This window comes from Pelodiscus sinensis, chromosome 13, assembly GCF_052426305.1.
Source record: "Pelodiscus sinensis isolate ZL-2025 chromosome 13, ASM5242630v1, whole genome shotgun sequence".
NCBI classification, from domain to species: Eukaryota; Metazoa; Chordata; order Testudines; family Trionychidae; genus Pelodiscus; species Pelodiscus sinensis.
Window position 1 is genome coordinate 49482174 of NC_143064.1, and position 22279 is coordinate 49504452.

At 49.4% G+C, this 22279-nt stretch overlaps 1 protein-coding gene across 1 annotated transcript in view; it reads left to right on the forward strand.

Annotated features, from left to right (window-relative positions):
- VAMP7 (vesicle associated membrane protein 7) overlaps positions 1 to 22279 on the forward strand; it is a 60369-nt gene that overhangs the window by 32363 nt on the left and 5727 nt on the right. The window contains exons 3-6 of the mRNA XM_075941228.2: positions 1725 to 1782; positions 2596 to 2733; positions 9376 to 9466; positions 21742 to 21809. Coding sequence (XP_075797343.1) covers positions 1725 to 1782; positions 2596 to 2733; positions 9376 to 9466; positions 21742 to 21809 — 355 coding nt within the window. The remainder of the gene's footprint in view (positions 1 to 1724; positions 1783 to 2595; positions 2734 to 9375; positions 9467 to 21741; positions 21810 to 22279) is intronic.

Consider the following 22279-nt stretch of genomic DNA (forward strand, 5'->3'; position numbering starts at 1 on the left):
TTGGAGAATTGTCCAGTTTTGGGTACCGCATTTCAATAAAGATGTGGAGAAATTGGAGAGGGTCCAGAGAAGGGCAACAAGAATGATTAAAGGTCTAGAGAACATGACCTATGAGAGAAGGCTGAAAGAATTGGGTTTGTTTAGTTTGGAAAAAGAGAAGACTGAGGGGGACATGATAGCGGTTTTCAGGGTGTCATAAGGAGGAAGGAGAAAACTTGTTCACCTTGGCCTCTGAGGATAGAACAAGAAGCAATGGGCTTAAACTGCAGCATGGGAGGTTTAGGTTTAGGTTAGACATTAGGAAAAAGTTCCTAACTGTCAGGGTGGTTAAGCACCGGAATAAATTGCCTAGGGAAGTTGTGGAATCTCCATCTGTGGAGATATTTAAGAGTAGGTTAGATAAATGTCTATCAGGGATGGTCTGGACAGTACTGGGTCCTGCCATGAGGGCAAGGGACTGTACTCTATGACCTCTTGAGGTCCCTTCCAGTCCTAGTATTCTATGATTCCATGAAAGAGGCTGCATAATAATAGAAAGGTATTTTAGTAATACTTTAATTAAAACTTGGGAATCACATTGTTGTGGTATTCATAAAGATGTTTAGTATTGCAGAACATCAGACTTGAATAAGTAGCCCTGCAAATCCATGGATATCTGCTGCTCATTTTTGCAGATGTGGATACAAATTTTGTATCTAGAATCCTGCAAATTTGCAGATATCCACTTTATATTTGTGAGTATCTGCATGCATGGATGTCATAGCAGGTATCTGTGTCTCATTTTTGAAGATGTAGATGTGGATACAAATTTTGTATCTGTGCAGGGCTCTTTGCATAAGTGTATCAATCTAGGTACAAATGGAAAAATTAAGACTGAATGCAACACTGGGAGCAGAGTGGCTGCTTGTTATTTCCAAAGAGTTGCACTGGTAATTAACTGTAGTGTAGCTGTTGGAGGAGGCTGATTACCATACAGCTGCCAGGAGTTCTGTGGCACTCCTCACCGACTAACACGGCTACCCCTGATACTTGATACCATACAGCTGTTCGTGTAAGCAGCTAATGAAGGCTTGTGGATCCCATGCATTTGGAAATGTTTTAGCCAAAACATTAATTGGGTTACTGAACTGGCCTCCTTGTGCTAGAGACCTGGACCCAGAAGAGTTTACAATGACAACTTCATTGCTTCAATAAAAAAAATAATGTGGGCACGCTAGCTACACTTTTTTTTTTTTTTTTTTGCCCAAGGAATTTGTTGGGTTGCTTTGGTAGACATGGTTGTTTGCTCTGTACTTGGGCTGATGTTGAACCTTATCTGTGGAAAGCCCCTTGATGCTTTTATCTTCATACAGTAAAAGATTAGTTACATGCTGTACCAATACATCTGCAGTTAGGCATTGCCCTCACTTAGCTATTAATCCAGGGATGCCCAGATGTGGGCTATTAGTTACCTGTGGCTGCTTGGACACCAACATGTAACCCACAGCTGTTTATTTTTAGATCTATGCAGGCTACATTACAAAAGTCCCAGATGAAACATGTGATCAAGATGGAGCACTGCATGTTGGGACCTGCTTCATTTTCTGTAAGGTGGCTGCAAGTTGCTTGGGTGGCCCTAGTGTGCCTGGCAAAGAGCTATTTGAACACATCGGACAGTGGGATCTTCTACAGGAGTTCTGGTTGTTTTGTAGGAAGCTCTAAATAAGATTTTTTTTTTTTTGCAGTTATTTGTTTCATTATATCTGTCAAGACCGGATTATATATCTCTGCATCACAGACGATGTAAGTATCTTGGTTAACACTCTTATGCATACACACTGCAAAGGCTGGCTTTTTTCCCTCTGAGTATTCATGAAAATCAGCAATGGGGTGTTTTCTTCGATGATATTCCTGCATATTTGCACTGTAACTCAGAACATGGGCCCCACAAGTCAAATCTCAACTACTTGAGTCCAATCTACCTCACTCTCCCTCTAGAGTGTGTGGGGTGGTGACAGTGTTTCCTTCCTGTCACACCAGCCTCCCCTTCTGACTTCTCCTCACAAGATCCTGGCTTATTTCTGCTGCTTTCTATTTGCAAGTGACAACTTGGGGCGGAGGGGGGTGTATGTGTGAAGGGAAGGGAGATTCACCTGGCATTCTCAGTAGGACCAGCACAATAAAACTACAGGGATCAGTTGATATTCACTCTGCAGCCATCCCTAAAGCGTCCTTGGTCATTACTAAAGTATGCTTAAACTTTGCCCTCAACTGTGGAAAAAGGTACAAATGAAGGCTGTGAAATCATCTTTGTTTCTGTTTCCCCTTAAAAGGTAAATGAAGCACCCAGGGTTGCTTTTGAGCTCTAATTCCAGTGAGTGTTTAGGGAGAAACCGACTGATTGGTACAATTAGTGAGGGAATAGGAGGAAGAGATAGCATGGCTCTTGCAGGATTATGTGCAGAATATCTTTGACAGTAGAATAGAGGGTCTCTAAAGGGCTTCATATCATGTAGGCCACTAATCCGACAGTTTACTAAGCAGGTTCCTGACTTGAATAGTGTCAGGTAACTTGCCGTTTTCTGCCTGGTGTGAACATTTTGTTCTTATTTTTAGAACTTTGAACGTTCCAGAGCCTTCCATTTCCTGAATGAAATCAAAAGGAGATTTCAGACGACCTATGGTTCAAGAGCACAGACAGCACTTCCATATGCCATGAACAGTGAATTCTCCAGTGTCCTAGCTGCACAGCTGGTAAGATAGCTATGATCATAGGGGACTCTCACCAATCTCAATTCTCCCTTGTAAGTATTATAACCTGTGGCTATGCAGAGCTTCTTCATATCAGTTCCTCTATGTCCGTGGTCACCAACAGGTCGATCGCGAGCTACTGGTCGATCTCGAGGCCTCGACCAGTAGCTCGCAAGGCGTCCTGTCCGCCCTGCCCCCATTTCCCTCCCACCCCCCAGAAGCCCCACTACTTACCTCAGAGGTAGTGTCGGCTTCAGAAGTCCCGCGGCTTAGCGCCATTCCGGCAATGCCAGAAGTGCACTAGCTGCTCTGCCGGCCTCCTGCACCGAACAGGAGGGTGAGTCAGGAGGCGCGTAGGGGGTTTCCGGCGGGCGCGGGGGTTTGGCCCCGGAGCAGGTGTTCGCGCGGGGCTTCCCGGCGCGGGGGGGGGCCATGGGCAGGCGCACGCGCGGGGCTTTTCTGCACGGGGGTGGGGGGGAGTTGACTCCGAGGCAGGCGTGCGTGGGGCTTCCCTGCATGGGGGGAGGGCAGTGCTGGCCGTGGGACAGGCTTCCCTGCGCGGATGGGAGGGTCGGCTCCCTGGGCAGGCGCACGCGGGGCTTCCCTTCAGGGGAGGGGGGGCGCTGCCCTGCACGGGGGGGGGGGGGGTCGGCCCTGGGGCAGGCGCATGCACGGAGCTTCCCTGTGGGGGGGGGGGGAGGGGTTCGCCCTGGAGCAGGCGCGCGCTGGTTTCTCTGGGGGGGGGAGTATGCTGGGATAAGGGAGATTCAGGGGACTCTCTGCGTCCACTGGCTCCCACTCCCCAGCCCCCACTCCCGAGTCACAGAACTCTGTCTCCATTCCTGTCCCCAGCCACAGAACTCTGTCCCCCCTCCCGTCCCCAGCCACAGAACTCTGTCCCCATTCCTGTCCCCTCTCCCCGAACTCTGTCCCCATTCCTGTCCCCTCTCCCCGAACTCTGTCCCCATTCCTGTCCCCTCTCCCCGAACTCTGTCCCCGCTCCCCTGTCCCCAGCCACAGAACTCTGTCCCCACTCCCCTGTCCCCAGCCACAGAACTCGGTCCCCACTCCCGTCCCCAGCCACAGAACTCTGTCCCCACTCCCCTGGCCCCTCTCCCCGAACTCTGTCCCCGCTCCCCCGTCCCCAGCTACAGAACTCGGTCCCCACTCCCGTCCCCAGCTACAGAACTCAGTCCCCCCTCCTCTGTCCCCAGCTACAGAACTCAGTCCCCATTCCTGTCCCCTCTCCCCGAACTCTGTCCCCGCTCCCCTGTCCCCAGCCACAGAACTCTGTCCCCGCTCCCCTGTCCCCAGCCACAGAACTCTGTCCCCGCTCCCCTGTCCCCAGCCACAGAACTCTGTCCCCGCTCCCCTGTCCCCAGCCACAGAACTCTGTCCCCGCTCCCCTGGCCCCTCTCCCCGAACTCTGTCCCCACTCCCCTGTCCCCAGCCACAGAACTCTGTCCCCGCTCCCCCGTCCCCAGCCACAGAACTCTGTCCCCGCTCCCCTGGCCCCTCTCCCCGAACTCTGTCCCCACTCCCCTGTCCCCAGCCACAGAACTCTGTCCCCGCTCCCCTGGCCCCTCTCCCCGAACTCTGTCCCCGCTCCCCTGTCCCCAGCCACAGAACTCTGTCCCCACTCCCCTGTCCCCAGCCACAGAACTCTGTCCCCGCTCCCCTGTCCCCAGCCACAGAACTCTGTCCCCGCTCCCCTGTCCCCAGCCACAGAACTCTGTCCCCGCTCCCCTGGCCCCTCTCCCCGAACTCTGTCCCCACTCCCCTGTCCCCAGCCACAGAACTCTGTCCCCGCTCCCCTGTCCCCAGCCACAGAACTCTGTCCCCGCTCCCCTGTCCCCAGCCACAGAACTCTGTCCCCGCTCCCCTGGCCCCTCTCCCCGAACTCTGTCCCCACTCCCCTGTCCCCAGCCACAGAACTCTGTCCCCACTCCCCTGTCCCCAGCCACAGAACTCTGTCCCCGCTCCCCTGGCCCCTCTCCCCGAACTCTGTCCCCACTCCCCTGTCCCCAGCCACAGAACTCTGTCCCCGCTCCCCCGTCCCCAGCTACAGAACTCTGTCCCCACTCCCCTGTCCCCAGCCACAGAACTCTGTCCCCGCTCCCCTGGCCCCTCTCCCCGAACTCTGTCCCCGCTCCCCTGTCCCCAGCCACAGAACTCTGTCCCCGCTCCCCTGGCCCCTCTCTCCGAACTCTGTCCCCGCTCCCCTGGCCCCTCTCTCCGAACTCTGTCCCCGCTCCCCTGTCCCCAGCCACAGAACTCTGTCCCCGCTCCCCTGTCCCCTCTCCCCGAACTCTGTCCCCACTCCCCTGGCCCCTCTCTCCGAACTCTGTCCCCACTCCCCTGTCCCCAGCCACAGAACTCTGTCCCCACTCCCCTGTCCCCAGCCACAGAACTCTGTCCCCACTCCCCTGTCCCCAGCCACAGAACTCTGTCCCCACTCCCCTGTCCCCAGCCACAGAACTCTGTCCCCACTCCCCTGGCCCCTCTCCCCGAACTCTGTCCCCACTCCCCTGTCCCCAGCCACAGAACTCTGTCCCCGCTCCCGTCCCCAGCTACAGAACTCAGTCCCCCCTCCTCTGTCCCCAGCTACAGAACTCAGTCCCCATTCCTGTCCCCTCTCCCCGAACTCTGTCCCCACTCCCCTGTCCCCAGCCACAGAACTCTGTCCCCGCTCCTCTGTCCCCAGCTACAGAACTCGGTCCCCACTCCCGTCCCCAGCTACAGAACTCAGTCCCCATTCCTGTCCCCTCTCCCCGAACTCTGTCCCCGCTCCCCTGTCCCCAGCCACAGAACTCTGTCCCCTCTCTCCTGTCCCCAGCCACAGAACTCGGTCCCCTCTCTCCTGTCCCCAGCTACAGAACTCAGTCCCCATTCCTGTCCCCTCTCCCCAAACTCTGTCCCCTCTCTCCTGTCCCCAGCTACAGAACTCGGTCCCCTCTCTCCTGTCCCCAGCTACAGAACTCAGTCCCCATTCCTGTCCCCTCTCCCCAAACTCTGTCCCCTCTCTCCTGTCCCCAGCTACAGAACTCTGTCCCCATTCCTGTCCCCTCTCCCCAAACTCTGTCCCCTCTCTCCTGTCCCCAGCTACAGAACTCAGTCCCCATTCCTGTCCCCTCTCCCCGAACTCTGTCCCCTCTCTCCTGTCCCCAGCTACAGAACTCAGTCCCCATTCCTGTCCCCTCTCCCCGAACTCTGTCCCCTCTCTCCTGTCCCCAGCTACAGAACTCAGTCCCCATTCCTGTCCCCTCTCCCCGAACTCTGTCCCCACTGGCACTCTGTCTCCTGCTGCAGAACCCTGTCCCCACTAGCACCCTGTCCTGTGCCCTCCCAGCACCCTGTTCCCTCTCCCCTGCCCCCAGCCACAGTACTCTGTCCCCACAAAATGTATAATTCTAAATGCTTCATTTTAGATTTAAATAGCACGAATACAAAACAGACCATTTATTCCATAACTATAAACACGTGATTTTAATTGTATGTATCGCATAATTTAAAAATAAACTGTTGATCAGAGTGTGTAAGTGAGGGCTGGGGATAGCAAGTGATGGACAGGAGGAGAATAGAGAGGGCGGGGCTTCAAGGAAGGGGTGGGGCGGTAGATCTTCGCCTGTTCTGAGATTTAAAAAGTAATCTTGGGTGTAAAAAGGTTGGAAGCCACTGCTCTATGTATTAGCCTAGCTTTACAACAGGCTACATAAAAAGCACTAGCAGTAAGTGCAAACTAAAATTTCATACAGAAAATAACTTATTTATGCTGCTCTTTGTACTATAGTCTGAAATGTAAGTAATATTCCAATGTATTTATTTTATAACTATATGCTAAAATGTCAGCAATTTTTCAGTAATAATATGCTGGAACATTTTAATATTTTTGTCTAATTTGTAAGCAAGTAGTATTTAAGTGAGGCAAAACTTGGGGGTACCCAAGACAAGTCAGACTCCGAAAAGGGGGACACTAGTTTGGAAAGTTTGAGCCACTGCTTTAAGTGGTTAAACAAATTTGCAATCTTCAAAGTCCTTCATCACACTCCACTCCCATCCGTGGCAAGAGTTCTGAATGGAGAGAGAAATGCATGTGTACTTTGTAATAGCTTGTGCAGATCTGTAGTTGAAGCTTCTGGCTCAGGCCTGTATTCAGGGGAGGTGTTAAGAGTGCTACTATGGTCCCCCAAATAAGCATGCTCCAGCGAGCCAGGGGAAGGCAGGAGCAGTGTGCTGCCTGAGCCTCTCTCCCCCCCAGCCCCCTGCTCTGGCCACCAGGGGGAAGGCTGGGGCTGATTTCCCTGCTTACTTGGGGGACCATCTGGGGTACATTCATACCCTTGTGGTCCACATTTACAGAAAAGCATGCCCCCCCCCCAGAAATTCCTGCATACGGGTCTGTCTGAACAATGAAGCATTTCTCATCAGCAACTCTGCTTTGTAGTTAGACATCTCAGGAACAGTAAGCTGAGTGCTTGGGTAGCCACACAGGAGAGATTCAAATGCTATCCACTTGATTAGCATATCACCAGCAGCATGTGTGTCTACTGGTGGTGCACATCTGCACATGCTTGAATGCACATAACAAAATTTATTTTGTACATGGATGGAAAAAATTAGAGGAAACATTGCTCAGGAGTATGTAGCCTTTCTACAGCTTGGAGGTATTGAAGCACTGAGAGTGGAGAGTTTCTGAAGAATCCATTTTTGGTCACAGATTTGTGCTCCTATCTCAGCTTCCATATTAAAAACCCGAATGTTATAAATGTCAACAGTTGTGTAAAGAGACTTCCCATAGTCTCTGATAACATGGAAACCATAACTTTGCATGATTAACTTCCTCATTAATTTCAATTAAATATTGACTTCTAATGACAATGGCAACATTCTTGTTTCTGCTTAAGAGATCCACAACAATTTTGCTTATGTGCTTATCCAACAATCCTCAATTGCCTCCCAAGCATGGAAAGCTTTCACCCCTCCTGCTCTGGACCAGCTTCCTTCATAATGATGTTGATGACCCTAATTGTTAGAGGGCAAGAGGAAGCAGCTTCTGACCTCTGCGATCACCCCCCGCCCCCCACAGATATACAGAGTTTCAAATGGGAAATACTGGAGTGGCAGCTAACCAGTCACTTGGTGGCTTCAGTCAGCTTTTCTTACAGCCTCCTAACCCTAATCTCTGCTGTCCCCACTTCCAGCCTGTCCTCTGGCCAGTGAAAATTAATGGGTGTTGCTGATGAGGCAAGCACCGCCAGAGTGCAACACTGGGCCACCGTGTCTATCAGAAGAGGCTTAAGTGGAGCATCTGCCAGGGCAAGCCTGGGTTTGCTGGGGCAGATGCAAAGGGACCATCAGGGCTCCTGCGAAGCCAGTAGTGAACAGTCAACTCAGCTCATGGGGTGGCTCTGGCCCTCACTACTGCCTGAAGGATCAGCTCTCCTGTGGCTTGCTTTTAATAGTCTCAGGGCACTCCTTTCTTAGTGTCCTTCAGACTCCGTCCAGTCAGGATGCCCTGTGTGTTCGTTAGAAGGTGCAGCTCTCAGTGATCATCATCAGCAAGACTGGATTTGTAGAGCAAGGCCAATCGGCTTTAAATTTCATGTGCCTTAACTATAAGCTCAGCTGCAGAAAGGTTTTCTTGGTGGAGTGTCATGGGAGAGGCTGGGGAGAGACGGGAAAAGGGGATGAGGAGAGCAGTGACCTTTCTAGAATGAAGTTGCATTGGAAATGCAGGACCAGCAAGAGTTGAGAGTTTGAGCCTAGAGCTCGGGTAACTGGTGGCCGCATTCTAGGCAGCTAGGTCTTTTAGCATCATGATTCTCAGCCCATTTAGGCTCTTTGATCTGTTTGTTTGGAAGAGCCTCACTCAGGGTTGCTGCTCTGGAGTTTCTAGATTGTTTAAAAAAGCAGCTGGGATTCTTGATGGAGTAATTGAGGACTAAAGGGAGAAGAAAGGCCAGGTATGGCGCACAGGACACCTGTGGCTCATTGCCCACAGCAGCAGGCTCCTGCACAGCAGACCAAGGAAATGGCCAAAAGTGCAAATTGTTCAAACCAACTTGGCTCTCCTACATAAGAGCGATGAGGGCAGCTGGCAGGTGTCTGGTTCTGCATATGTCAAATCTCTGTAAAAGTGGGACATCATTTCTCTCGGGTTAGAGTGCTTGTGAAGCACTTTGGGATCTCTTGAAAGGTGCTGTAGGGCAAGAGTGAGGAACCTTTTTTGGGTCGGGGGCCACTGACCCACAGAAAAATCAGTCGGGGGCCACACACAAGTGAGAAGCAAAAAAGACGAAACAAACCCTCACTGACATGGCCTCTGACTGAGAAGCAGAAAGACCCTCCCCACATTCCCCTTGCACACCAGAGCCTAGGAGGGGTCCAGGTTAGTAGATTTTGTGTGCTCCAGCCCTGCAGTGGGGGGAGCTGGAGTGCCAGCACAGGCTCCCCAGTGCTGGGGGGAGCACTGAGCCTCAGGGGCCAGATCCAGGCATGCCTTTAGGTTCCCTACTCCTTCTGTAAAGGTTTGGATTATCACCCCATCAGCAAATTCTTTATGAAAGAATGAGGAATCGAGACTAGAGAAATGGTTTTCATTCTAAACAGATCTGGACCATCACTGATTCAACTCATCTGTTACAGAAACACCACTCGGAGAACAAGGGCACTGATCAGATGGCGGAGACACAAGCCCAGGTTGATGAACTTAAAGGAATCATGGTTCGAAACATAGGTATTTCTCACTTCACATCCTGCTCTGCACATGGCATGCAGCTCCAGGTACCAGAGGTGCATCCGTTATGGAGGCATTCCCAACAGTATTGTTCAGTCAATACTCTATTGGAAGCCAAGGTTTACCTGCCATCATCTGCAGTGATAACCTGCTTGAGCAACATAATCTGCTGTAGTTGGCAAGTTGTGATATGTGGGATCCCAAGGGAGCTAGTTGAGGTGACTCAATTAGGGTGCACTGCAAGAAATGGGACAGTCTGTTCCCGAAACTGGTGGTTATTCCAATATTTATATTTACCAAGCAGCAAAGTTATATTTACCTTATCGGTCAATCGGAGTCTAAACCCTTAAAGTAGCCAGCCTCAGGTACCCACCTAGATACCCTTTGAAATAAAGTTCTACCAATCCCAAAGGATCAGATACATCACCTTCCAGGTCAGGGAATGTTTCAGACTTTATCCCAAACACACGCTTATGGCCAATTCTTATTAACTCAACTAAGACTCATTTAAAAAGAAGTGGGAGAATATTGGTTAAGAGCAGTATGCATACAGATGTGAGTTCAATCCTTAAGGTTCAGTTACATAATAGAGATGGTGATCTTGTAGTTGCAAAGAACTTTTAGAATTTAGTCCATGGTTCTAGTCCAAAATCCATGTCCAGGATGACTCCAGCCATTGTCTGGGACCTCAATCCTTGTGGCTTACGTTTCCCCTGTATGAAACCTCGAGCAGATCTGAGACTTTCAGAAAGTTTCCATTTTAAAGGGGCACTAGAATATCCTGGGATCTCATAGCTTGCAGCTTTCCCCATGAGCGTCCAAACAGATATAAGACCAAGGTAAGATAAGACATTTCCAGGAGCCCCTTCGCGTGGGGGAACACAATAGTCTTTTGGTTTAACCAGGTGGCAATTCAACTGCTTAATGGATAAGCTATCTTCCATTAATTGCCTGATGTCTATCACAAACTTTAGAGAGATCTTGACAATGACATTATCTCAGTCAAGATTCATCTAAATGTTAATATTTTCTTTTGATTTCTGAATCAACAGTGATCAGCAGGAACTGTCTGTTTACATGGTTAGCATCTTTAAGTTACTTAGTAAACCTGTGGCACCCTAGAGAATAACAAAGTAATATCAGCGGAAGTGCCTGTCAATTGTAGGACCTCTATTAATGAGGCTAATTAAGTGGGCTGGATGTGTCCCATTTACAGCTTTTGATGTGAGAATGCAGATATTAAAGTCAGGAGAATTTGGCTTTGTAATGGGCCACCCAGTTAAAGTTAGACTAACACAGCTACCCCCTCTGAAACATAACTAGTGTTACCTATACTGTTAGAAATTAGAGGTTGGCATTTCAAAATTGTAGCCTAACTAGCACTGAATAGTCTTAATTACCATTTACTTTTGGGCCTCTACAGGTTGACTCTGGGGCATTTAACCTGGAATTGTTTAATGTTTTCTGGCCATGTGTTCTACTTAGCACAAGTCTTGTTGCAGCTGTAGAACAGTCGTTGCATCCATGCTCTGCATGGCCACTTTTAATCACACAAGTATGCCATGCTACATGAGGAGATTGACATAATAGGCATCACTGAAACTTGGTGGAATGAGGAAAATCTGTGGAACACAATCATACCGGGATATAAAATATATCGAAAGGATAGAGCAGGCCAGGTGGGTGGCAGAGTGGCACTGTATGTGAAAGATAATGTAGACTCAAATGAAATAAAAATATTAAGTGAATCAGCATGTTCAATAGAATCGCTATGAATAGTAATTCCATGCTCCAATAATAAGAAATTAGCAGTGGGGATATATTACTGACCACCTGACCAGGACAGCGATACTGATATTGAAATGCTGAGGGAGATTAGAGAGGCTACCAAAATAAAGAACTCTATAATAATGGGGAATTTTAATTATCCCCATATTGACTGGATACATGTCACCTCAAGAAGAGAAGCGGAGATAAAATTTCTCAATGGCTTAAATGACTGCTTCTTGGAGCAGCTGGTGCAGGAACCCACAAGGGGAGAGGCAATTCTCGATTTAGTCCTGAGTGGAGCGCAGGATCAGGTCCAGGATCTAACCGTTACAGGACCGCTTGGGAATAGTGACCATAATATAATAACATTCAACATTCCTGTGGTGGGAAGAACACCTCAGAAGTCCAGCACCCTGGCATTTAATTTCAAAAAGGAGAATTACACAAAAATGAGGAGGTTAGTTAAACAGAAATTAAAAGGCACAGTGACTAGAGCCAAATCCCTGCAAGCTGCATGGAAACTTTTTAAAGACACCATAATAGAGGCCCAACTTAAATGTATACCCCAAATTAAAAAAACATAGCAAGAGACCTAAAAAAGAGTCACCGTGGCTTAACCACCATGTAAAAGAAGCAGTGAGGGACAAAAAGGCATCTTTTAAGAAGTGGAAGTCCAATTCTAGTGAGATAAATAGAAAGGAACATAAACACTGTCAAATCAAGTGTAAAAATGTAATAAGAAAAGCAAAAAAAAGATTGAGGAACAGCTAGCCAAAAACTCAAAAAGGAACAACAAAACGTTTAAGTACATTAGAAGCAGGAAGCCTGCTAAAATACCTGTGGATCCCCTAGATGATCGAGCTATAAAAGGAGCAATCAAGGATGATAAAGCCATTGCCGAGAAACTAAATGATTTCTTTGCTTCAGTCTTCACGGCTGAGGACATTGGGGAGATTCCCAAATCTGCACTGTCCTTTGTGGGTGATGAATCTGAGGAACTGTCCCAGATTGAAGTGTCATTAGAGGAGGTTTTGGAACAAATAGAAAAACTTAATGTTAACAAATCTCCGGGACCAGATGGCATTCATCCAAGGGTTCTAAAAGAACTCAAATGGGAAATTGCTGATCTATTATCTGTGGTTTGTAACCTATCCCTTAAATCTAATGACTGGAAGGTAGCCAACGTGACACCAATATTTAAAAAGGGCCGTAGAGGCGATCCTGGCAATTACAGACCGGTTAGTCTAACCTCAGTACCGGGCAAATTAGTCGAAACAATAGTAAAGAATACAATTGTGAAGCATGAAGAAGAACATAATTTGTTGGACAAAAGTCAACATGGTTTCTGTAAAGGGAAATCCTGTCTTACTAATCTATAAGAGTTCTTTGAAGGGGTTAACAAACATGCAGACAAGGGGGATCCAGTAGATATAGTATACTTGGATTTTCAGAAAGCCTTTGACAAGGTCCCTCACCAAAGGCTCTGGTGTAAATTACATGGCCATGGGATAAGAGGGAAGGTCCTTTCATGGATTGAGAACTGGTTAAAAGACAGGAAACAAAGGGTAGGAATAAATGGTAAATTTTCAGACTGGAGAGGGGTAACAAGTGGTGTCCCCCAAGGGTCAGTCCTGGGACCAGTCCTTTTCAACTTATTCATAAATGATCTGGAGATAGGGGTAAGCAGTGAGGTGGTAAAGTTTGCAAATGATACCAAACTGTTTAGGATCGTCAAGACAGAAGCAGACTGTGAGGGACTCCAAGAAGATCTCACCAAACTGAGTGATTGGGCAACAAATGGCAAATGAAATTTAATGTGGATAAGTGTAAAGTAATGCACGTCGGGGAAAAATAACCCCAACTATACGTACAGTATGATGGGGGCTAATTTGGCTACGACAAATCAGGAAAGAGATCTTGGAGTTATTGTGGACAGTTCTCTGAAAACTTCCACACAGAGTGCAGCGGCGGTCAAAAAGGCAAATAGGATGCTAGGAATTATTAAGAAAGAGATAGAAAATAAGATCCAGAATATCTTACTGCTCCTGTATAAAACTATGGTACGCCCACATCTTGGATACTGTGTACAGATGTGGTCTCCTCACCTCAAAAAAGCTATTTTGGCCTTGGAAAGGGTTCAGAAAAGGGCAACTAAAATGATTAGGGGTTTGGAATGGGTCCCATATGAGGAGAGGTTAAAGCGACTGTGACTTTTCAGTTTAGAAAAGAGGAGACTGAGGGGGGATATGATGGAGGTATAGAAAATCATGAGTGGTGTGGAGAGGACGAATAAAGAAAAGTTATTTATTAGTTCCCTAAATAGAAGAACTAGAGGTCACCAAATGAAATTAATGGGTAGCAGGTTTAAAACTAATAAAAGAAAGTTCTTCACACAACATGTAGTCAACCTGTGGAGGGGTGTCAGGGAGTGTCAAGGAGGGGTAGCACCTCTGGTGGCTGTACATGTCGCGTCCTTTCAGGGCGGTTCGTCCACCTTTGGCCCACACCTGGCACCCAGCTCTCACCTGTGGCTCCTCGTAGCTGTTTGCATGCGACAGCGGCCACACCCCAGGCAATGGCTTCGACTGGCCGGCCAAACCAGGTGAGGGTAGCCGATGGGCCCAAAACCCTCGATGAGACAGGGAGTTGTCTATCCCAGCATGTGAAGACAGACTCCGGCGGATTGAGTGGATGAGACCAATGGAAGGTCCAACGGTCAAGAAGTCGGTCTCCGCAAGTGTTTTGGAATGTGTAGAGCAGGACAAGACACAGAAGACGCCCTGGTCATCTACTGCGCCCAGTCCCATCTCCAGCTGTCTTGACTTTTGTCTTGCTACTGGACCCAGATGGGAATTGGGAAGAGAGAGTGAGGTTGACGCTGCACAACTTTTCCTCACTTAAATCCAAATCACGCGCAAGTCTCGACACCACATTATTACCTCATCATTAGTGCAACCTTTGAAGTCCTGTGGCGATGGGAGAGTGACAAAGCAGCAGGTGTGGACACACTGGGAGCTGTAGTCACGGACCTGCACACAGGCGGCTCAGGTTTAATGGTCGTTTCTCGCTGATCGAAGCAGCAGTGAAATCCAGCGTCTACCTGGGCGACTGAGCAGTCCTCTTCAGGAACGCACTGCTCACCTCTGTAGAATTGGGGAAGGGGCTAGAAACATTGCCTGCTTCACTACATCCTGGCCAGTTTACTGCGGCTGGTGGGAGTCCCATTATGGCGGTCGAACAAATACAGATAAACAGATTAAACGTATGGTGACACCGCTCACCATTGGAACGTGGAACATGCGCATGCTTTTGGACAACCCTACGACAGACAGACCAGAGAGAACAGCCTTGGTTGCTAGAGAGCTTGCAAGATACAACATTGATATTGCAGCCCTCAGTGACACTCGTCTTGCTAATGAAGGTCAGCTAACTGAAACTGGAGGTGGAGATACTTCTTTTTTTTTGAGCGGTCATGGCACCGATGGGCGTCGCGATTCTGGAGTCGGATTTGCCATCAGGAATCACCTTGTTCGGCAATTTGCCAGTCTTCCCAAGGGTGTGAATGATTGGCTTATGACACTACAACTTCCGCTACGGAATGGAAACCAAGCCACTCTGATCAGTGCCTATGCTCCCACAATGACTAACCCGAACGAGATGAAAGACAGATTCTATGAGGAGCTGGATTCCTTACTATCAGCTGTGAGTAGCACCGACAAGCTGATCCTGCTCGGTGACTTCAATGCAAGTGTAGGATGCGACTCAATAGCCTGGCATGGAGTTGCTGGCAGACATGGAGTGGGCAAATGTAACAGCAACAGCCTGCTCCTACTGAAGACTTGTGCAGCACACGACCTTCTTATCACCACCACAATGTTTCATCTGCCTACCCAGAACAAGACCTCTTGGATGCACCCCCGCTCTAAGCACTGGCATCTTATCGACTATGTCATTGTTAGGAGAAAAGACAGGCAAGATGTCAGAGTGACCAAAGCCATGTGTGGTGCTGATTGTTGGACAGATCATAAGCTCATTGTCTCCAAAATGAATCTCCAAATTAGAATGAAGAGGCAGCCTCAAGGTAGCAAGCCCATAAAAAGAGTTAATGTGGCCAAGCTAAAGAACCCAAGCATAGCCTCAGCATTGACTGAGGATCTAGAAAGCAGGCTTTCCAACCTGCACCTTGCAGGCAGTGCTGCGGACGACTGGGAACTTTTCCGGAATGCTATCCACTCATCTGCACTGAAGATTTTGGGACCCTCTTCGCGCAAGCAGCCCGATTGGTTCGATGAGAATAATGGGGAGATATTGTCTTTACTTGCTGAAAAGCACCGCCTTCGTCATGCACATCAGAACGATCCATCATCAGCTGCCAAGAAGAACGCCTTTGCAAATGCTCGCAGGACAGTCCAGAACAAACTGCGCAAAATGCAGGATGCTTGGTTAAGTGATCAGGCAGCTGAAATTCAGGGACATGCTGACAGGAATGACCTGAAACGGTTCTATGCAGCCCTCAACACTCTCTATGGACTTCAGTCTCTCGGGAGCTCCCCCCTTATTAGTGCAGGTGGTACCACTCTGATTACAGAGAAGGCTCAGATCCTGCAGAGATGGGCTGAACATTTTGAAGATATCCTCAACTGAACATCATTTATCAACGATGAGGCGATTGAGAGGATTCCCCAGGTTGACATCAACGGCACCATGGATGATCCACCGGTAGTAGCCGAAGTTTCACAAGCTGTTAGCCAGCTATCTAGCAGCAAAGCTCCAGGGGCAGACACTATACCTGCAGAGGTCTATAAAGCCGGCGGTCACATACTCATAGAGAAGCTCACCGAGTTGTTCCAGTCTTTTTGGGAGCAAGGATCCATTCCTCAGGAACTCAAGGATGCATCCATTGTACATCTCTATAAGAGGAAGGGCAATCGACAGGTATGTGACAATCATCGGGGAATTTCACTGCTTTCCATCGCAGGTAAAATTCTTGCAAGAGTGATGTTAAATCGTCTGGTCACTCATCTGGAGCGTGGCCTCCTGCCGGAGTCACAATGTGGCTTTCGTAAGGGCCGTGGGACTATTGACATGATCTTTGCCACGCGCTAACTTCAGGAGAAGTGTCAGGAGCAGAATTGTGATCTTTATATAACCTTTGTTGACCTCACGAAAGCCTTCGACACTGTCAGCCGACAAGGTTTGTGGAGGATCATGTCAAAGTTTGGCTGCCCCCCCAAATTCATTCAGATGGTACGTCAGTTTCATGATGGCATGATGGCCAGAGTGCTAGATGGTGGAGAATCTTTTAAGGCATTCCCAGTCACCAATGGCGTCAAACAGGGATGTGTACTCGCACCTACACTGTTCAGCATCATGTTTACTGCTATGCTGAATGATGCCTTCCAGGACAGTGCTGCCGGAATCAGCCTTAAGTACAGAGTGGACGGGAATCTTTTCAACCTGAGGAGACTTCAGGCTATCACCAAAGTGAAAGACTGTTCTGAAAGACTTCTTGTTTGCCGACGATTGCGCCTGGTATGCTGGCTCTGAAGCAGAGATGCAAATGAGTGTGGACAAGTTCTGCACAGCTTGTGACAACTTTGGACTCACCATTAACAGCAGAAAGACCGAAGTCATGTATCAGCCTGTCCCTTATACACCGTACACAGAACCCACAATCACAGTCACAGGGTGGATGCTACAGGCAGTGGACCAGTTCACTTACCTCGGCAGTACTCTTTCCCATGCAGCTAACATTGACATAGAAGTCACATGCAGAATAGCGAAGGCAAGTTCTGCTTTTGGTAGACTGCGCCCCACTATATGGGAACATCGAGGAATCAGCCAAGCACCAAAACTGAAGGTCTACAGAGCCGTGGTACGTAGTCCCCTTCTGTATGCCTGTGAAACATGGACTGTGTATCGGAGGCACGCAAGACAGCTTAATCACTTCCACATGACTTGTCTTCGCAGAATATTACACATCAGATGGCAAGACAAAATACCAGACAGAGGTTCTCTCTCGAGCAAGTTTACCATCAGTCTACACTCTGGTGATGAGTGCACAGACTAGATGGGCAGGTCATGTCATTCGTATGCCGGACGAACGTATACCTAAGCAGCTCCTTTTTGGGAAACTCTCTACTGGTAAACGCTCACGTGGTGGACAGAGGAAACGTTACAAAGACACACTCAAGGCTTTCCTGAAGTCATTCGGAATTGATACAACCACCTGGGAATCGCTGGCACACAACCACCCTGCCTGGCACAGTCTCATCCACAAGGGATGCCAAGCTCTCGAAACAAGGCGCATCTCTGAAGCACAACACAAGCGCATGCTGCGCAAGTCCAAAGCTACCAGCGCAACGATAGCAATGCCTACACATGTCTGCCCGACATGTTCCAGGACATTTGGTGCCCGAATTGGCCTGATAAGTCATCTTCGGACACACCATATCCAATCTCAAAGCACTTAGTGGTGTTGAGGTCTTCATCGACCACGATGGACAAACAGTCAACCTGTGGAACTCCTTGCCAGAGGAGGCTGTGAAGGCTAGGACTATAACAGAGTTTAAAGAGAAGCTAGATAATTTCATGGAGGTTAGGTCCATAAAAGGCTATTAGCCAGGGGATAAAATGGTGTCCTTGGCCTCTGTCAGAGGCTGGAGAGGGATGGCAGGAGACAAATTGCTTAATCATTGTCTTCGGTCCACCCTCTCTGGGGCACCTGGTGCTGGCTACTGTTGGCAGACAGGATACTGGACTAGATGGACCTTTAGTTTGACCCGGTACAGCCGTTCTTATGTACAGGCAGTCCCCGACTTACGCGGATCCGACTTATGTCGGATCCGCACTTACGAACGGAGCTTTCTCGCCCCGGAAGTCGGGGCGAGAGAGCCCCGTTCGTAAGCTGCTCCGGTGCCCCTGGTCTGCTGGAGACCGTCGCCAGCAGACCAGGGGCACCGGGCGGGTTCCCGCGCTTCTGAGGCTTTGCCAGAGCAAAGCCTCGGAAGCGCGGGAACCGCTGCTGCTGCCACTTGGGTGCCGGTGCCTGTGGTCTGCTGGGGACCGTCCCCAGCAGACCACAGGCACCGGGACCCAAGCGGCAGCAGCGGGCGGGTTCCTGCGCTTCTGAGGCTTTGCCAGAGCAAAGCCTCAGAAGCGCGGGAAACCCCGCTGCTGCCGCATGAGACCCGGTGCCTGTGGTCTGCTGGGGACGGTCCCCAGCAGACCACAGGCACCCTGACTGAAGCCGCAGCCGCGGGGGGTCCCGCGCCTCAGAGGCTTTGCCAGAGCAAAGCCTCAGAGGTGCGGCACCCCGCTGCCGCTGCGGCTCTGCTCCCCGTGTCCCTGGTCTGCTGGGGGGGGGGGCGCAGCTAGTGTGCTCCCCCCCCCAGCAGACCAGGCTTTTGTTTTGGACTCTGGGGCAGAGCAGCTGGGGCGCTGCCGATTGGTCCTGCAGCGCCTGTGGGCACTACTGGACCAACCCGGCAGCACCCCAGCTGCTCTGTCCCAGGTCCTGATTCAGCTGCTGCTGGTCAGTTTCAGCAGCGGCTGAATCAGGATGTCTGGGGCAGAGCAGATGGGGTGCTGCTGGGTTGGTCCAGTAGCACCCCAGCTGCTCTGCCCCAGGCGTCCCCAAGTCAGCTTCTGCTGAAACTGACCAGCGCTGACTACAGGAAGCCCCAGGCAGAGTTGCTCTGCCCCGGGCTTCCTGGAATCAGCTGCTGATCAGTTTCAGCAGCAGCTGACTTGGGGACGCCTGGGGTTCTTAAGTTGATTCTGTATGTAAGTCAGAACTGGCGGTCAGTTTCAGCAGTGTCTGAATCTGGACGCCAGTTCCGACTTACATACAGATTCAACTTAAGAACAAACCTACAGTCCCTATCTTGTACGTAACCCGGGGACTGCCTGTACATACAGAAGTGCCCTGAGTTTGCACTAAGATTTCATTGAGTGGCAGATTAGGACTAAGGAGTGCTGTAGCAAGATTAATGGTGAGCATTCTCCAAATTCCAAACAGTCTGCATTGAAAACCATGTAGTGCTGAATGCAAGATCAGGACTTAGCAAAGAATTTGCCATGCTTTGGGGGTGGATTTGAAGGGTCTTTAAAACAGGAAATATTTGGATAAAGCAATGGTTTATCCAGAGTAAGGGTTTGTCTATGCAGTGGGGTAATGTGCTGTACAGAATTGTGATTATTAAAACACGTTCACTGGTCTGTGTAAACTTTGCTGGTGTGCTTTGATGTGCTGCTGTTTGAAATGTATTGCATTAAAGCAAGCTAGGGGAACCTTTAATATGCACCAGCAGGGTTTCCACAGACATGCAGCACGTGAGTGTGCTTTAGGCATTATGTAGAGCATGTTACCCCGCCATGCAGATGGGCCTTAAAATCCACTAAGCTGCTTGTTGTAGCCCTGTAGACTAAATAGCCATTCACCAGTTTCTGATGTAGGGCTCTTACTTTAACAGATTTACTCCAGGACCCAAACTATGTAGTAGGTTGATAGACTTATACAAGAGAGTTGAAGCTTTGGGTGTTGTTGTAATGCTTCCTTCAAAGCCTTGAGTTGCTTGTTAAATGACCCCTCTACTCCTGAGGGAATTTTGTGACAAAATAAAAATTATGGGCACAATATTTTAAAATTCTGCAAAATTTGTCAAATATGGTTCCAGCATGGCAGCAGGGAGCACAGATCACTGAGCACACTGATATGAGAAATCACACTGAAGGCCTATCTTCCCTGATATGGGGACTCTGCAGTGAGGCTGACCTGACCAGTGCAAAGGCTGGGCCTGCCCTCTACACCTGCTCCTTTGCACTGGGTTTGGGCTGTCTCAGCCCAACACAATCCAGGTGTGGAGGGGCTTAGTGTGGGGGGGATCAGGTATGAGATGAGATGTTTGTGTGGGGCATTCTGGATACAGGTAGCTCAGTGGGAGATCAGGATGCATTTGGGGTGTCCAGATTCAGGGGCAATGGGACCCTGCCTGGGGGTCCAGGTGAAGGGGGCTCGGACCCATGTGAGTGAAGTCCAGGTGCTGGGGGAACGTGGTGTAATGGAGCTGGGTTCCAGGTGCAGCTGGCTGGGGATCAGTGGGACGGGGTCTGAGTGTCAGGGGGATCCAGGTGTAGGGGGATAGGACTTCTCAGAGAAGGTTTGATGAGTCTGCTTAGCAGGGGAGCCCCAGCTGGTGTGGAATCAAGCCCAGCAGGCAGTCTCCTGATTCCCCTGTCCTCTCTTTTTCTTCCTCCCCCTCCTCCCATTCCCATATTCTTCTCGCCCTGCCCTATTCCACCCTTCTTTACCCAACCCTGCGGCAGGCACTCATTGCTGCAAGCCTTACTGTTTTGTGTTGGCACTAGGACCCAGGAGGCACCAATCAGCTGCACAGTCAGCAGAACTATGGGGCAGACTCCTTCAGCTGGGCACTTGCTGAAATGTGGGAGCAGTGTCATCTAGTGCCACCCTCCCTCCCAAGCTTCACTTCTCTTTCGGAGGGAGGCGTTCCTGCCCAGCAAATGTCTGTCTGTGTGCCTGTCTCTCAGGGTACGTCTACACTAGCCCCCTAGATCGATCTAGGGAGGCTAGTGAGAGCAACCGGAATTGCAAATCAAGCCCGGGATTTAAATATCCTGCACTTGATTTGCATGTTCCTGGCCGGTCACCATTTTAGAAATTGACTAGCCCGAAGTAACTGCCCGTGTCTACACGTGGCAGTGAAACGGGATTCCAGAATAAAGCCCTAACTCGAATTAGGTGGTAGGGCTTTATTCCGGAATCCCGTTTCACTGCCGTGTGTAGACGCAGGCGGTTACTTCAGGCTAGTCAATTTCTAAAATGGCGACCAACTGGGAACATGCAAATCAAGCATGGGATATTTAAATCCCGGGCTTGATTTGCAATTCTGGTCGCCCTCCTTAACCTCCCTAGATCGATCTAGGGGGCTAGTGAAGACGTACCCTCAGAGAGCTGTCATGGGTGAAGGAAGTTGAGACGACTATGTAACTTTCTGGAGCTGTGAAAATTTTTAATTGCTACAAATAGAAAAAAGTTTTAAAATAAATGGATCTGTTGAAATTATAAATAACCATTGAACTCTGCCAACCCTAGTCAGGCTCATACGCAGGAATTTCTGTGTGGGGCATGCTTTTTTTTTTAATAAATGTGGACTGCAAAGGTGTAAATGCACCTCTGTGGTCCCCCAAGTAAGCAGGGAAATCAGACCCAGTCTTCCCCCGGCCCGCCAGAGCATGGGGGAGTGCGGCACGGGCAGCACACTGCTCCTGCCTTCTTCCTGGATAGCCAGAGCATGCTTACTTGGGGGACTGACCATGAGGGGGATGCTTTCACACCCTTTGCATTCCCCACCTTCCCCCTCCCCGGTATGGGCCTGCTAGTCACATCAAAGATGCCTCCTGACTTTGACATAGCAAGTGATTTGAAAAAGAAAGGTGTTTTTGCACCTGGATTCTGACTGGATTTGTTCTTCCTTTCTCAGACCTGGTGGCCCAAAGAGGAGAGAAGCTGGAGCTGCTGATAGACAAAACGGAAAATCTAGTGGATTCAGTGAGTAAGGCATATGGGGAAGTGGGGAGTCGGTCTTGGCTGTATATAGTGACAAACTTGCTCCTACCATATTAATTATGGTTAGAAGCTGATTTTAACCAGTCTGCAATGAATACAGGTAGCAACGAAGGCCAGGCACTGAAGCTGTACATAAACTGGGGGCTTCTAGACTCTAAGCTCTCGTGTTTGTACTGTGTCAGGCCTGTGATGTGTATATCTGATCTTTCAGTCCCCCTCTAGGCCTTTCCTATGCACTTTGGTTTCCAACAGCAAGGCTGTATTCTACTTGTGGCATGGCTCATTACACCTTTGTTCCTTAGTATACCATTTCTTCTGCAATGTGCATCCTTTGCATGACCGTGCAGGAGATGTGTGGGTGGATACTGGATAACAAGCTACATGTAGACTTGTCACAACTGTTCCCACTGAAGCAATGTCTGCTTCCTTCTTCCTTGGTGCTAGTTCAGTTA